The sequence below is a fragment of the Zosterops lateralis genome (assembly GCF_965231275.1).
Source record: "Zosterops lateralis genome assembly, chromosome: 3".
NCBI lineage: Eukaryota > Metazoa > Chordata > Aves > Passeriformes > Zosteropidae > Zosterops > Zosterops lateralis.
In genome coordinates, this window is record NC_139764.1 from 44,605,148 (window position 1) to 44,617,967 (window position 12,820).

Here is a 12,820-nt window from a genome sequence, read left to right on the forward strand (position 1 = left end):
TTCAGATTAAATCAGGAACATGGAGCACCTAGAATCTTACTTTAAAAGATTTTGAAAAACTTTGAAGAGCTGATTTTCTCCAACTATTTGCAAAAGCGTTGATTTTTGAGACTGACATATGGTTAACACAAATTATTAACAAAATTAGAATTACCTTCCTATTGATTCCCTTTCACTGGCTAAAAACTGATGGTATTTCAGTTGCAAGAATGCAAGTTGGCAGGCACCAAAAACATCTCCATTTATCCATAAAAGTGTGAGATGGATATGTCCTTATATACATTATAAACATGATCTGTTACAAGGCTGAGAACACCAGGAAATTCTATTTTAAGGATGCTATTTAATGTACTCTTTTAATTTAAACCAACATTATTCAGAAAGATAATATGTTATTGCCCCCCAGAATGACCAAAGGGGAAAAAACCACAATCTTCAAAGAACCATTTCTTTTGGGTTTGTGCCTTCCCCACAGCTTCCAGTGAATTTATCAGACAGTTCATTAGAAAAAGATTAGAAGAGCAATAAAAACTCAAAGGATGCAGGAAAATGAAAACACAAGCAAGCTATTTTTTCCCCAAAATACAAGCCACAAGATCCATAGCTCCTACTTACTGTTAATAAACCCCCCAACCTCCCATCAAATAATGAAAAGAAAAATTGAAAGCTTTGAGCTTTGCCAGGAAGGACACTTCAGACAGTGACGGTTTCTTGTTCTTAGGTTAGAAATCTAAATTCCAGACTTTGGCAGAGCCATGTTCCAGACTACAATTAGACATGAGCCTGAAGAACAGAAGTTTTTATAAAAGGAAAAGCTTGGCTGCCTACATTTTATTATAACACTCTATTCCTGGGTAAATTCTTGCATACAGGCTATATATAGAGTACAAAACATGTACAGTTATGTACATTAGAGTACAAAACAGTACATGTCTGTTAATGACAGATATGTAATTAACACTTATACTGTGTTTTATTGGTTCAGGATAAACAGTAATTGAAGAAAATAGAGTATGTTCCTGAACTCCAGGGTGATCATGACGTGCATATAACTACATGGTTTTAAACATAATTACTCTCACTTAAACTCTGCTAATCTGCAATAAAATCTTGTAAATTCTGGGCAGAATTTGGTCTACTAATTTTATTCTTTCCAAGTCACATTTGGGACCTAAACCAGCACAGATTTTACATTGACTCAATTTCACTAACCACAGGGTGATTTATGACATGCGATAGGAGATGCAATCTTTCTAGTTTTACAGCATTTGGAATAACATGTTTGCAAGATTGATATTTGGCTGAAAAGTCTGACATGCTGTAAGAAAGAGCAGCACCAGGAAGAAAGGATAGTATCTGCCCCATTTAATTCCTATTGGCATTATCTTATTCTGTGCTTCCAAGATGAAAAAATAGTGTGGTAGTATATCCTGCTATAAAAAACAAAGAAGCACCTGGGAGTTCCTTTCATATTACTGAATACTGAATGCTCACAGTACTTGTTATCATTATAAACAGCAAACATTGTTTGTTTCACATAGATTGTTACTTTGAGTGTGTGCACACAAAATTACCTATGAATCTTCTTCTAATATTTAATTTAGGTGATTAAAATGCATGAAAGGAAAGTGCTAAAATCCTTATAATAATGTCAAATTTATGTTCAGTTCAGCATCCTGCTGTGATACCTCCAAAGCGCTGTCATGGTGGTGCTGCTGTACTGCCTCTGCATCACACAAAGAACCCTGTTTTTTGTGAAAATTGCTAAGGGCATATTATAGATCCTTGCAGCGCTGCTGCCTTGATAATCTAGGCTTGCAGGAGCAAGAAGCCCTTGCTGTGCAAAGGCAAAATGCATTAAGTAAAGTATCTGTCATAGTGACAATTAGAAACGGGCAGGGACATGGGCAGATTTCAAGTGAGATTTTGAGAAGAACATAACAAGAACAGGACCACAAAAGGCCTACAGTAAGTAGCAGGTCGTATAAGGTGGGAGAACTGGACCAAAAATTTGAAAGGCTGTTTCTAGATCGGGTGAAAAAGAAGTAGATATACTACATGCATGTCATAAAGACAATTAAATGGCTAACAAAACATAAACTAGAGCTGGAAGGGAATGCCAATTTTCTTGTGAAAACTTTTTAAAGCTTCAGAGATTGTGTTAGAACCTTTAAATTCACAAACCAGTACAGGGTTGTTTTGGCAGAAGTAGAAACTCTTTTTTTCTGCATTTTTTTCTATAGAAAGCACAGCTGTCGGTGATATAAATCTTCAGACTTGTGGAAAACAGTGGGCATGATGAGATGTACTATAGATTCAAAATGGCCAAATAACAGTGGGGAACACAAAGTGAATTGCTATGGGGTTGACTGACATCTTGAACCTTGAGACTGGCTGTCCTGGAGCAGGGAGCCCTGTGCTTCCACAGCCCCACAAAACAGGCAATTCTTCTGAATTCCACCTGTAAATATCAGCCATGGAGGCTGTTTATTCTTTTGCATTTCCCACTAGTTCATCAAGAAATAATTCTGTGAACTTTACATTACTTCCTGTTATGATAGAAACTATCGTGTTATTTCCATTTGTTTTAACTACTTGCTTTTAATTATTCAGTGCAGTTGACCATAACTGTTGATTAAAACCTCACATCAACTAAAATGCTGGAACTATATTTAATATTTATTTTGCACAGGTGTATGCGTAATATTCTATGTGCACATATGAACATTTGTCCTTGATGAATAATTTAACAGGAAGTTTCCATCTACATTAGGCCTTTATCACCCTGTTCAGAAAGTTTCTGGAAGAATCTTTAATACTTTTTAACTTTGCTTCCTAAGCAAATTATCTAATGTGGCCAGATGTGGTGCATGTGTCTCTGTTACTGCAAAATATCTTTGGAACTAAGTGGAAAATTCCAACAATTTAACAGAAGGTTAATAATATACATGCTCCTAGCCATTTCATTAGAACAGATGCACAGGTAAAGAAGATACCACATAACACTCTTCGGTGTGTGAACAACTCCTGCATACATTTCACTCATATTAGACATCAACGAAGCTGTGTGTTAAGAGAAATATTACTGCCCTAGCATGGAGAAGCTTCAGATGGAATTTTCACTTTTGTAAACACCAAGGAGTTTATGAGCTCCAAATCTATAAAAACCAGGTATGATCAGTTCCACAGTTCTTGGAACAACTTCCATGATGTCATAATGTGCTGAAAACTGTACAAAATGTTTCAGGCACTGATGTTATAGTGAACTATTTATATATTTTTTTCTTTCCTTTCTCTATGATGTCCTTGCTTTACATGCAACAAGCAAAAAAGGCATCTAATCTGATGCTCATCTTCAAAGCCTTATGGAAAGTACCCTGGATGTTCTATGATGCAGACCTTGGACCAGGTGAACTGAGATTTACAACCATATGAAATACATTCACAAAGAGTTGTGCTGGAACTGATTTCTGTGCCAAGTAGGAGAAAGTGATAGGATAGTATGATAAAATATATTTGTTCAGTGCCTTTTCATGAAACCTAATTTTAAAAACTTAACCAAATTCAGGACTTTTCTTCATCATTGGGGTCTATTTCAATAAATATCTCTCAGTCTAAATAATTTGGAGAAGAGATACTTAAGAGGTTTGAATGCAATATGAATGAACAATGTCAAAAAAGTCTTTATTTTATCATTCTTAGAAAACAAATATTTTCAGTCAGTTGTAAGCTTGAGAGGTTAAAGTCACTTGAAGTCAGTAGTAACCGAAACCAGGAAATGATAGAGGAAATGTTTAAGCTGTCATTACTTTGGAGTTCATCTTTAGAACCTCTCTACTAAACATTCATACATTACTTGCTCTAGAGGTCTTATGGGTCATGACTGCTCTTGCAGTTTCCAGTCTGTCAGACGAACAGGTTTTCCACTGCTGGAAGCAATGATAAAATCTCACAGTGCCACACTTTTTCATGATGCCCTTGAACAGCATAAAGTTACAGACTATGGGTGTAGCTTCTCTAGAAACACTTTCCACACATTTTGCTATGCCAGCCACACAGTCTGTTTACCAAAATAATTGTGATTTTATTATGTTTACCAGTTTTGGCCCTTCAGAAGCCTTCTAGAGTTATACATCCCACATCACACATTTCACTGTCAATGTTCCAGCGTCAATTTCACTCATTTCTGAGATACCCCGTTATCCTCCCCTGGTGACCATTGCACTGCACTAACAGGGGCTCTCTGCCATACACTGATTTCAGAGTGCTGTCGCTGTCAGGACTCTGGTGGCTCTCTGGCTTGCCAGACTTCTTTCTGGAGGCCAAGCATCGCCCTGACGGATACAGGTGTCCTTGTAAAGGTTCGAGCTGCACGAATGCTCATGAAAGATGAGCTATTCCGTGCCAACCCTTGACTTCACCCTATGGAAAACGCGTGGTAGCTATCTAGCTATCCTTCAAGGAAATGGTATTTTAAAGCCTTGCATTCCCCCCGGGTTAAGGCCACTCATACGGCGGTTCAATCCAACACCCGGTGGAGCCACGCTGCACCTCCCAGCTCCTCTCCCCGACAGAGCAGCCGGCTGGCAAAATAACTGGCGCAGAGCCGCCTAATTCCCCGCTCCCGAGGTCTCTGTCAATGCAGCACATCACGCCCAACTCCTGCGGGACAGCCGTGCCCGGGGCGCCGCCGGCCTTGGGGCGACTCCCGGAGGAGCGGGGGCAGCCCCGGGCTCAGGCCGGGCCGGGTGAACGCCGGGGGCCCCCGAGCCGAGCCCCGAGCCCCGAGCCGAGCCCGGAGCGGGCGGCAGCCGCCTGTCTCCCCGGCGCTCCGGCAAGGGGCGCTGGGCGGCGCGTCGGGAGTGCGGAGGGAGCGGGCTGCGGATCACCTGCAGCGGCGGGGGGGCCGGAGCTCCGCCTCCCCTCCGCCCCCGGTTAATCGCATCCCCCTCCCCGCGGCGGGCACAGGCAGCGCTGTCAACCTGCTGCAGGCGCACGGGCACCCGCACCCCGCCGGCAGCAGCCAGGGCCGGGCTGGGGCCGCCGCCCTCGCTCCTGCCCCGGCTCCTGCCCCGGCTCCAGCCCCGGCTCCAGCCCGGAGCGGCGCGATCCTCCGGGAGACACCGCCACCGCCCGCCCGGGCTCCGGGAGCAGCGCCCGGCACAAGGAGAGACAAGGGGGAGCCATGGCCGAGGGGGGCGAGGGCGAGGACGAGATCCAGTTCCTGCGAACTGTAAGCGCCGCGCTTGCCTCCCTCACCCCCGCGCCGTGCTGTGCCGGGCCGGGGGCTGCGGGGGCCGGCCGGGATGGGAGCGGGGCGGGGGAGCTCGGGGCGGGCTCCGGAGCCCCTGTGGCCCCTGTGGCCGGGCGGGGGGACAGCCGGCCCCGCTCCTGATGGCCGTGCGGGATGAGCGGGGGGGACGGGCGGCCCCGGGCAGGGCCAGCGAGGGGCGGGCGGGGGCGAGCGGCGCCTCCCCAGCAGCACCTCTGCTCTGCTCCGCTCCGCTCTGCTCTGCTCCGCTCTGCTCTGCTCCGCTCTGCTCTGCCTGCTGCAGAGACTAACCGAGCAGCCCTCCCCAGCGCCAAAGCTGCAATCACACTCCCTTTGCAAAAATAGGCTTGAGGGGAAAAAAAACCCCCACGTCTCTGTCCCTGTCCCCTCCCCGCGGAGGTTCCCACTAACTTGCAGGCGTTCTCCTGGCTGGGCACAGACTGCTACGGCTTTTTCTGGCGTGCGCATCCTTTCGGTACTTCGGTCCAGAGCGTGTTAAGGCGCTAGAGCGCTTCTTCCTTCCCTTTCATTAATACATCGGGACTGCTGCATCTAGTGCTTATCTGGATTATGTTTCTTCAAGCGATGCTTTTATTTATCTTCTCGGCCATCTCCCAAATGCCGTTTATATGCACAATCCTAGCAAGTTTTGCAGATGGGCATCTGCATGCAGAATGATGGTGTGTACAAACCGTGCCACAGTTTGAGGAAAAATTGCTGAGACGTTTGTGAAGTAGAGCTGGAAAGACTGAGACTGTAGGATGAAGCGGAACTTCTCTTTTATTTAGTACAGTCTGATTTAGAAAACGTTCACGTTCAGTGGCTTGTAAGAAAATACATCTAAAGGAGGTTGGAGAGAAAGCAACAGAGTGTATGTGAAACATATCCATATGCTGTCTGCAGCATTAAGAATCCTGGGTCCCAGTTGTCTTCTCTTTCTATCAGAAACTGCTCAATAGTAGATGGACACCTTAATATAAATATTTTTGCTTGTTTGTTTGAGGATTCTTGGAAAATCTGCTTTTACAGAAAATACAGCTGTTACGCAACATTGGCATGAAGATTGGCAACTTTTTTTCCCTGTCAGCATTATGTGACTTGTAGTGTTGCCTAACACCTAAAGACAAAACAGAAAAATACTTCTGTGAAAGATATTTTGTCATCTCAATTTATGAGGGTCTTTCTGTTAGTACTTCTCGCTGGTAAAGATTTTTGGGAGACTTGTACGATGGCAGCCTTGAGTGTTAAGCTTAGTTCATGTTATCTGAATGCTTAATAGGGAAGGAGAAGCATTGAGCATGCTAATACATCTCAGCACATCTACAGTAATGTTAAACCCCAGCACCTGACAGCAGCAGCATGTTATGTAAAACAGCACTCCTGATAATGTGTGTCAGCCTTAATACACATTTGGCAAACCCAGTCTTAGATAATACTTCAAAATGTTTAGAATGTTGCACCGGTGGTAAAATGACCTTGAATGTGGTAAACCGAGGCTTGTGGTGTAGTTTAGTCTAAAAGGTCTGAGAAACCCATTTCATGTGAAGTTTTGAGTCTTTAATCTGTAGTCATATGTAAACAGTGATTTTTACTCTTCCTTCCACTTGGTCCAAGTTAGGAGCGTTACTTGGAGGAGTCAGTGCTTTCAGACATATTTTATGATGTAGTGTTCCACCTCTCTAGGCTTAGAAAGCTTGCAGTAGTGGTCTCTAAAGCTGTTACATCTGTGTAACTTTCTGAATGCCTTTGGCAGAAAGCACTGGAAATTTGATATTGCCCTGGTAATTACTGCAGTTTTTTTTTTTAGTTATTTATTTTAAAAATACTCATTATGGACAGATGCATTCATAAATGTTTTGCAGATAAATGAGAGCTTTTCAAAGAACACTGTACGCAACCAAAAAGCATTCTGCAAAGTGCTTTGAGTACTTTCAGGATGACATCTGTAGGCCTACTACATGTAAACAGTGCTCTTTGTATTTTCTTCTTCAGTAGGACATCATAAACTTCCTAAAATCTTTAGAGTTTCCCTGGAATGTAAATGCTATATTTTTTTAATGTTTAAAATTGCACATGAGATTTTATCCAATTAAATATGCCCTGTATTTGCATTAAGCTACTAAACTGAATTTGTATTTTTGCCACATGTTGGAAATTCCCATTTTTCTCTCTTCACACATTCCATTGTGTCTAATGATTCCCTTTACTTGCCTTTTTTTTTTTTTTTTAAATTTTTTTTTAATTTTTTTTCTGATTTGATTTTGTTTTGGTAAAGTGGCATTAAGCCTTATCTCCTGCAAGTTCTGCTGCTAGGATGGATTTCTGTTTCTTTTGTGAATAATTTGAGTTTGATACGTCACTTCTGAGATGTGAACACAACGCATTAATACCCTGTATTTGTGGGAGCATCAGAGTTTACTTCATTTGGAAGTCCTTTGGACAGACTGGAGCTCAGCTCTGTGCTGTTCAGTTCTCCTCAAGGAACTCTTTTATAGTCCTGTGAATTACTTGCTACTCTGGAAACAGAGATCTCTCATTAGTTTGCTGAGTGCTCCACATGGAGATGACCTTGTATTGTGTGTGGCCTTTTTTAGGCTTGGACATACGTTCTCCTGACTTCTCCCACGGAATAAACATGTTCTGTGCAGGAGAAGTGAAGGGGAACAAGTATCCTGCAGTGTGTTTATTAGTTGTGTGTCCAGGGAGGACATCTTCCCTGTAGAGGGCTTTTTTTTAATACTAAAAAGATCAACGGTATGTGCAAAATAGACTTCAATGTATAGTCTTTACAGTCAAGAATCTGAAACATTCATAGTTGACATGGAAATTACCTGGTTTTTATTAGGATGTGTAATTTGATGAGAGTGAAAATAATTCCAAGTTCCAGGAGATAACAGAAAATATTTTCCCCTAAATGCATAGGCTCCGTCCTTAATATGCATGTGCAAGGACTGTTTTTTGTGGCACAGGATCCCCATAAAGGAAGGCCTTTGCAAGAAGTGGGTTGGCAAACTGAGGAGAGGATTAAAACCAATTGAAAGACTTTAAAAAATATATTGCCTATATTTGTCCCTTAGGTTTTTTAAAGGTGTCCTGATTTTCAGGAGCAATACGTACCTAAAAGTGATGAGGAATGTGTAATTTAGTTGTTTGATCTTGTGATGCTCCTGATGCTGGTGTGTATGGTTTTCTGGAGTTGTGGAGTTTCTTAAATTAGAGGCAGATCTGCTTTTAGCTGTTTATGGTAGGAGACACCAACAGGACACACTGAAGTAGGGCTGTCAGTGTTATGTTTTTTTTCACTGTCTTCTGAGACAGTGATGACTACCATGCCTGTCAGGAATCAGAGGCATAATCAACGTGAGCAGCACATGTTTCCCAGGACTGATGGAGTCATCATCTCTTTTTTTAATTTTTTTTAAGTTTGAGTCCTAATGTTCCATGTTGCACTCTCTTCTAGTGTCTTAAATTTTTTTTTAATTAGCCTGCAGTAAAAAAGAACTTCTTGCTTGTGTGAACATGTTCTCTACTACCTTATTTTCTATGTGGATTTAATAGTTCTGAGTGTGACTGCCAGTGGAAAGTGTAGGTGTCCTTTGTGACACTGGAAGAGCAGTTTGAAACAAATTTAAACATTATTTAGGATTCATGTTTGACATGCAAAAGATTTTATTCACTCAATGCTGGGATTTTTTTTTACTTCAGTGATAAAAGTATCAAGTTTATGGCAGAGAAGTTTGAAATAAAGAATGTTGTGTGTTCACATTTCTAGGATAGCAATTCTGTGATTTCAGAGTCTCTTCTATTCCAGACAGTCCTCATTATGGCAGCATTTAGCCAATGAGTGCCACTTTAAATCTGACTGAAAGTCATATGCTTTCATGCCATCCTACATGAAGATTCTGTGGAATTAGAGGACACAAAAGGAACCAGAAGAAACAAGATCTGAAGATTATTGTAAGATAAGTAACTAAACCATAGAAGAATTATGCTAATCTCTCAGTGAAACAGAAAAGAAAAAAAAAGAGTGCTTTGATTTTTTTTTTTTTTTTTTTTTTAATCCCTCAATGCTTTTCATGTGCTGCTTATCTTTTAAAGGGATTTATCAGAATATGTGAGATTCTGGTAACTGCAGTCATCAAAAATAGGATTGCCAGAATGCACTGAAGAAAATGCTCAAAAGCAGTCTTGGCTATTAGAAGCAATTTTAGAATGAAAGAATGCCGAAACCCACTTTGGATATCCTTTGTTTATTTTAAAAAATGTTTCTTGTACTTGTCAGTATGTGACTTTTGATGATACACCAGGGGCTGGCACAAGAGATCACTGTTGAACAGCTCATGTGAGGGATGGCGTGGCTGAGATTGCAGCATTTGTACCTTCCTCTCTAAGGCACTGCACTGCAGTACAGATACTGAATATGATCTCAAATTCTATTTTGGAATTGAGCTGGATGTTTGTAGTGAAGGGGTTTTAGCAAGGACATGCAGTCCATTTCTTTTTCAGGGATTACATGCAAATCTTTTATGTATAATTTTTTTGCTTCCAAAATTGCTTGCCAAACATTTTATATCACCTTTAAGATTATATTACTGGATGAAAGGACTTGTCTAGTGCATGTACTGTCTTGTCCCATATTCTGCATCTGGAAGTTGTCTGCATTTGATGTGTGAGAAGGCAGCTGGGGAAACTCTGTTGGTCCACCAGGGAAGTTTCTTGATAGCCCTGTGAGTCGACTCACTGATCTTCTGAGAGACAGAGCTGCATTTCCTGTCAGAGTCTGAAGATATTTTGATGCATCCTGCTTTTTACAATCGTGAAGACCTGAAGAAAATCTGCTTTAGGAATTTGAAATGTGGACAGACTGTAAAGAGAGAATACCACCTAATTTCTGACCCAAGATTTAGAATGGGCTTGAGAACCATGTCTGACTTGCACTTCTCTATTTATGTGCTATATTATTACAGGCATATTTTAAAGGTGGTTTTTCCTCTTAAACAGCTATTTGGAAAGTGCTCAGTGTGATTCTAATTCAAGAAAATAAACCAGTCACTTTTTAGCAGACATACGGATTTGTTGAACGTTTTCTTTGAATCAAGGTAAAAGACTGGAAACTGTGTGGAGAAATACTGACAATGGACTGACCTCAGGAAGTTTGTAAATTAAATTGAAGACAAATAATTTTCTTCTTTTTTGTCTAACTTTTTGGTTCATGCTGGCAATCTGCGGTAGTTTTGGTTTTGTTTTCTGAATTACACCTAGGCTTTTGTTTAAATTTCCTGATCTGACTGAAACAAAGCTTTGTGTGGATGACAGAAGGAAAGTCAAGAAGTGTATATATTCCTATACTTCCTAATAAAATTTTAGTGACAGAAATTCGTTTTGTTTGGTAATAATACATAAATAAATAACCTTTGAACTGTAAAATGACCACATTTTACCAAGGTGAAAGTTCTTACTGTGTTTGTTTGACACAGTTATACTCTGGAATTTCACCCTGCAGCAAAATAAGGATAACCTGGCATCATTTTCTGTCTCCAGTCTGTATTCTGCTAAAGACCTATACTATGTTTTGCAGGTGTATGGCACTTAAGCCATCTCTGACTGTTGTCTGTGCCACTCTGGAAATGGAGGGCCTTTGAGTCTGCCTGATGCCCCTCAGTAACTGAGAAAAGGCACAGAGGAACTACTTTTGATAACAGTTTAAGCCTCTTTATAGGCAACCACAGCAAAATGGAACTTACTGCAATATCCTGTGACCATCAGAGGCACAGCTGTGGTATCTCTTTGTTCTCCTTGTAAGAAATAGAGCAGCTTAAGGGCGCTGCCTGCACCATCATGAGAGGTCACCCCAGTTTCCTAACAAAGACTAACAGGAGCTCCCATGTGTTTTTACTGCAGTGTAATTTTATACTGTAGTCCCTTGTTATTGAGTGTGAGGTTCATTAACTAGTTATGTATTCAGTTTTTAATAACTTTTTCTTATTTTAATTTTTTTTAACATACTAACCATGGTGCAGCCTGTGAGGTGAAGGGTTTAAAGTCCTCAAATGTGTTGCTGCTCCTTGAGTCCAGTGACGTTACTCAGCTACTATAGGTTGGAACAAATGTTTTTGAGGCATGTGATTTAGTAGATGTTCTTAGCTTCTCAGCATTGCTTAATAAAAACAAACTTGTATCCAGATGCCTTCTGTTAGGAAAGGGAAAGATATGATAGGTAAGTGTCATAACACGAGCTGTGTTAACTTACGTGACAGCTGCAATTTCTCTATAAATGTAATGCTGTAAGAGATTTAAAGTAATAATAATAATATGTTCATAAGAGCATTCACACTAAAACTATGTAAAATTTAAATAAAAAGGTGATGTCAATTCTTCAGTGTTGTGGCAGACTTGAACGTTTATCATATTAATGAATGGCTTCCTTATAATTATCATGTGCTTGAAGAAAAGTGAAGTATATTAGGTTTCCTAGTAATTCAGTAGACTTCCCAGAGGGACTTTGGGAAAAATCTACAATGTATCATTCCATACCATGCATGGATCAGTCAAATTTTAACTTTTTTAGTGGATGACATTTTAGTGCAGGACAAGTTTTTTTTGTCACTGAGATGGAGCGACAAGATCATTGTGATTTGTGAGACAGCTTCCCAGAGGATTTGAGTAATAATGCTGCATAACAACAGACCTGTATTACCTGGTTGTCTTTTACTTGACTATGGGAAATAATATCTGAAGGACATTAGCTGGCAGAACCAAATGCCAAACACTGGCATGTCCTGTCTTTCTCTCTCTCTGAAAACCTCTCTGGAATTCTACTGTGAAAACCGTGAGTGCACTGAATTTGAAGTATATCTCTGCTTAAATCCTTCTTTCAAAAGAATGATGAAAGGAAGCAACACAAAATTTGCATTGGCTGTCTGTGAGTTTTCCTGGGGATTGCCAGAATGTGGAGTTGTATTAATGGAATCAAGCCAGAAATGGCTGTCTCTTACAGCTATATTTCTTCTTTTTAAATCAGGCAAAACTGGAAAAAACAAGTACCTGGGATTTGTGTGGGATGCGTTCTTTGGCTTCAGAAAAAGGAAAACGAGAAAGAGGAATGTATCTTCCTTTGCTGAAAATGCCAAATAATTTCCTGTGGTGCAGGAACGTCTTCATTCCTGTGATGGGCAAGCAGAACTCTGTGTATATAAATTTAGGTGGAGGACTGAAGGGAATTTGAAGAGTTTTCAGAGTCAGCCTAGGCAATTGGATAGATCTGCAGTAAGACTTGACAGTAAACTTCTGGATTGTAGGATCCATTCACTGGTAACTGATCTTCGTCGTACATCAGGAATGTAGCCATGCTGATAAATGTTTGAACATCACCTACTGTGTGTTTATTTCCTAGTTGTAAAATGGAATAATTTATTTAGAACTAACATGCTAAGCACAAGCCAGATGATTAAACCTCTCTCTGCAGACACATGGTCTTCATCCGTAAGCTATCTTTGTAAAAGCAGTTCATTCCAATGGAGACAGAAGTGACCTAATAGTACAGATAGA

At 40.8% G+C, this 12,820-nt stretch overlaps 1 protein-coding gene across 1 annotated transcript in view; it reads left to right on the forward strand.

The window, feature by feature from the left end:
- Window positions 1–5,185: 5,185 nt before the first annotated feature.
- The window catches only part of RYR2 (ryanodine receptor 2), a gene marked incomplete at its 5' end in the record, with an annotated part of 385,437 nt that continues 377,802 nt past the window's right edge, over window positions 5,186–12,820 (forward strand). The window contains one exon of the mRNA XM_083858180.1: window positions 5,186–5,233. Within this exon, the coding sequence (XP_083714306.1) occupies window positions 5,186–5,233 (48 nt within the window). The remainder of the gene's footprint in view (window positions 5,234–12,820) is intronic.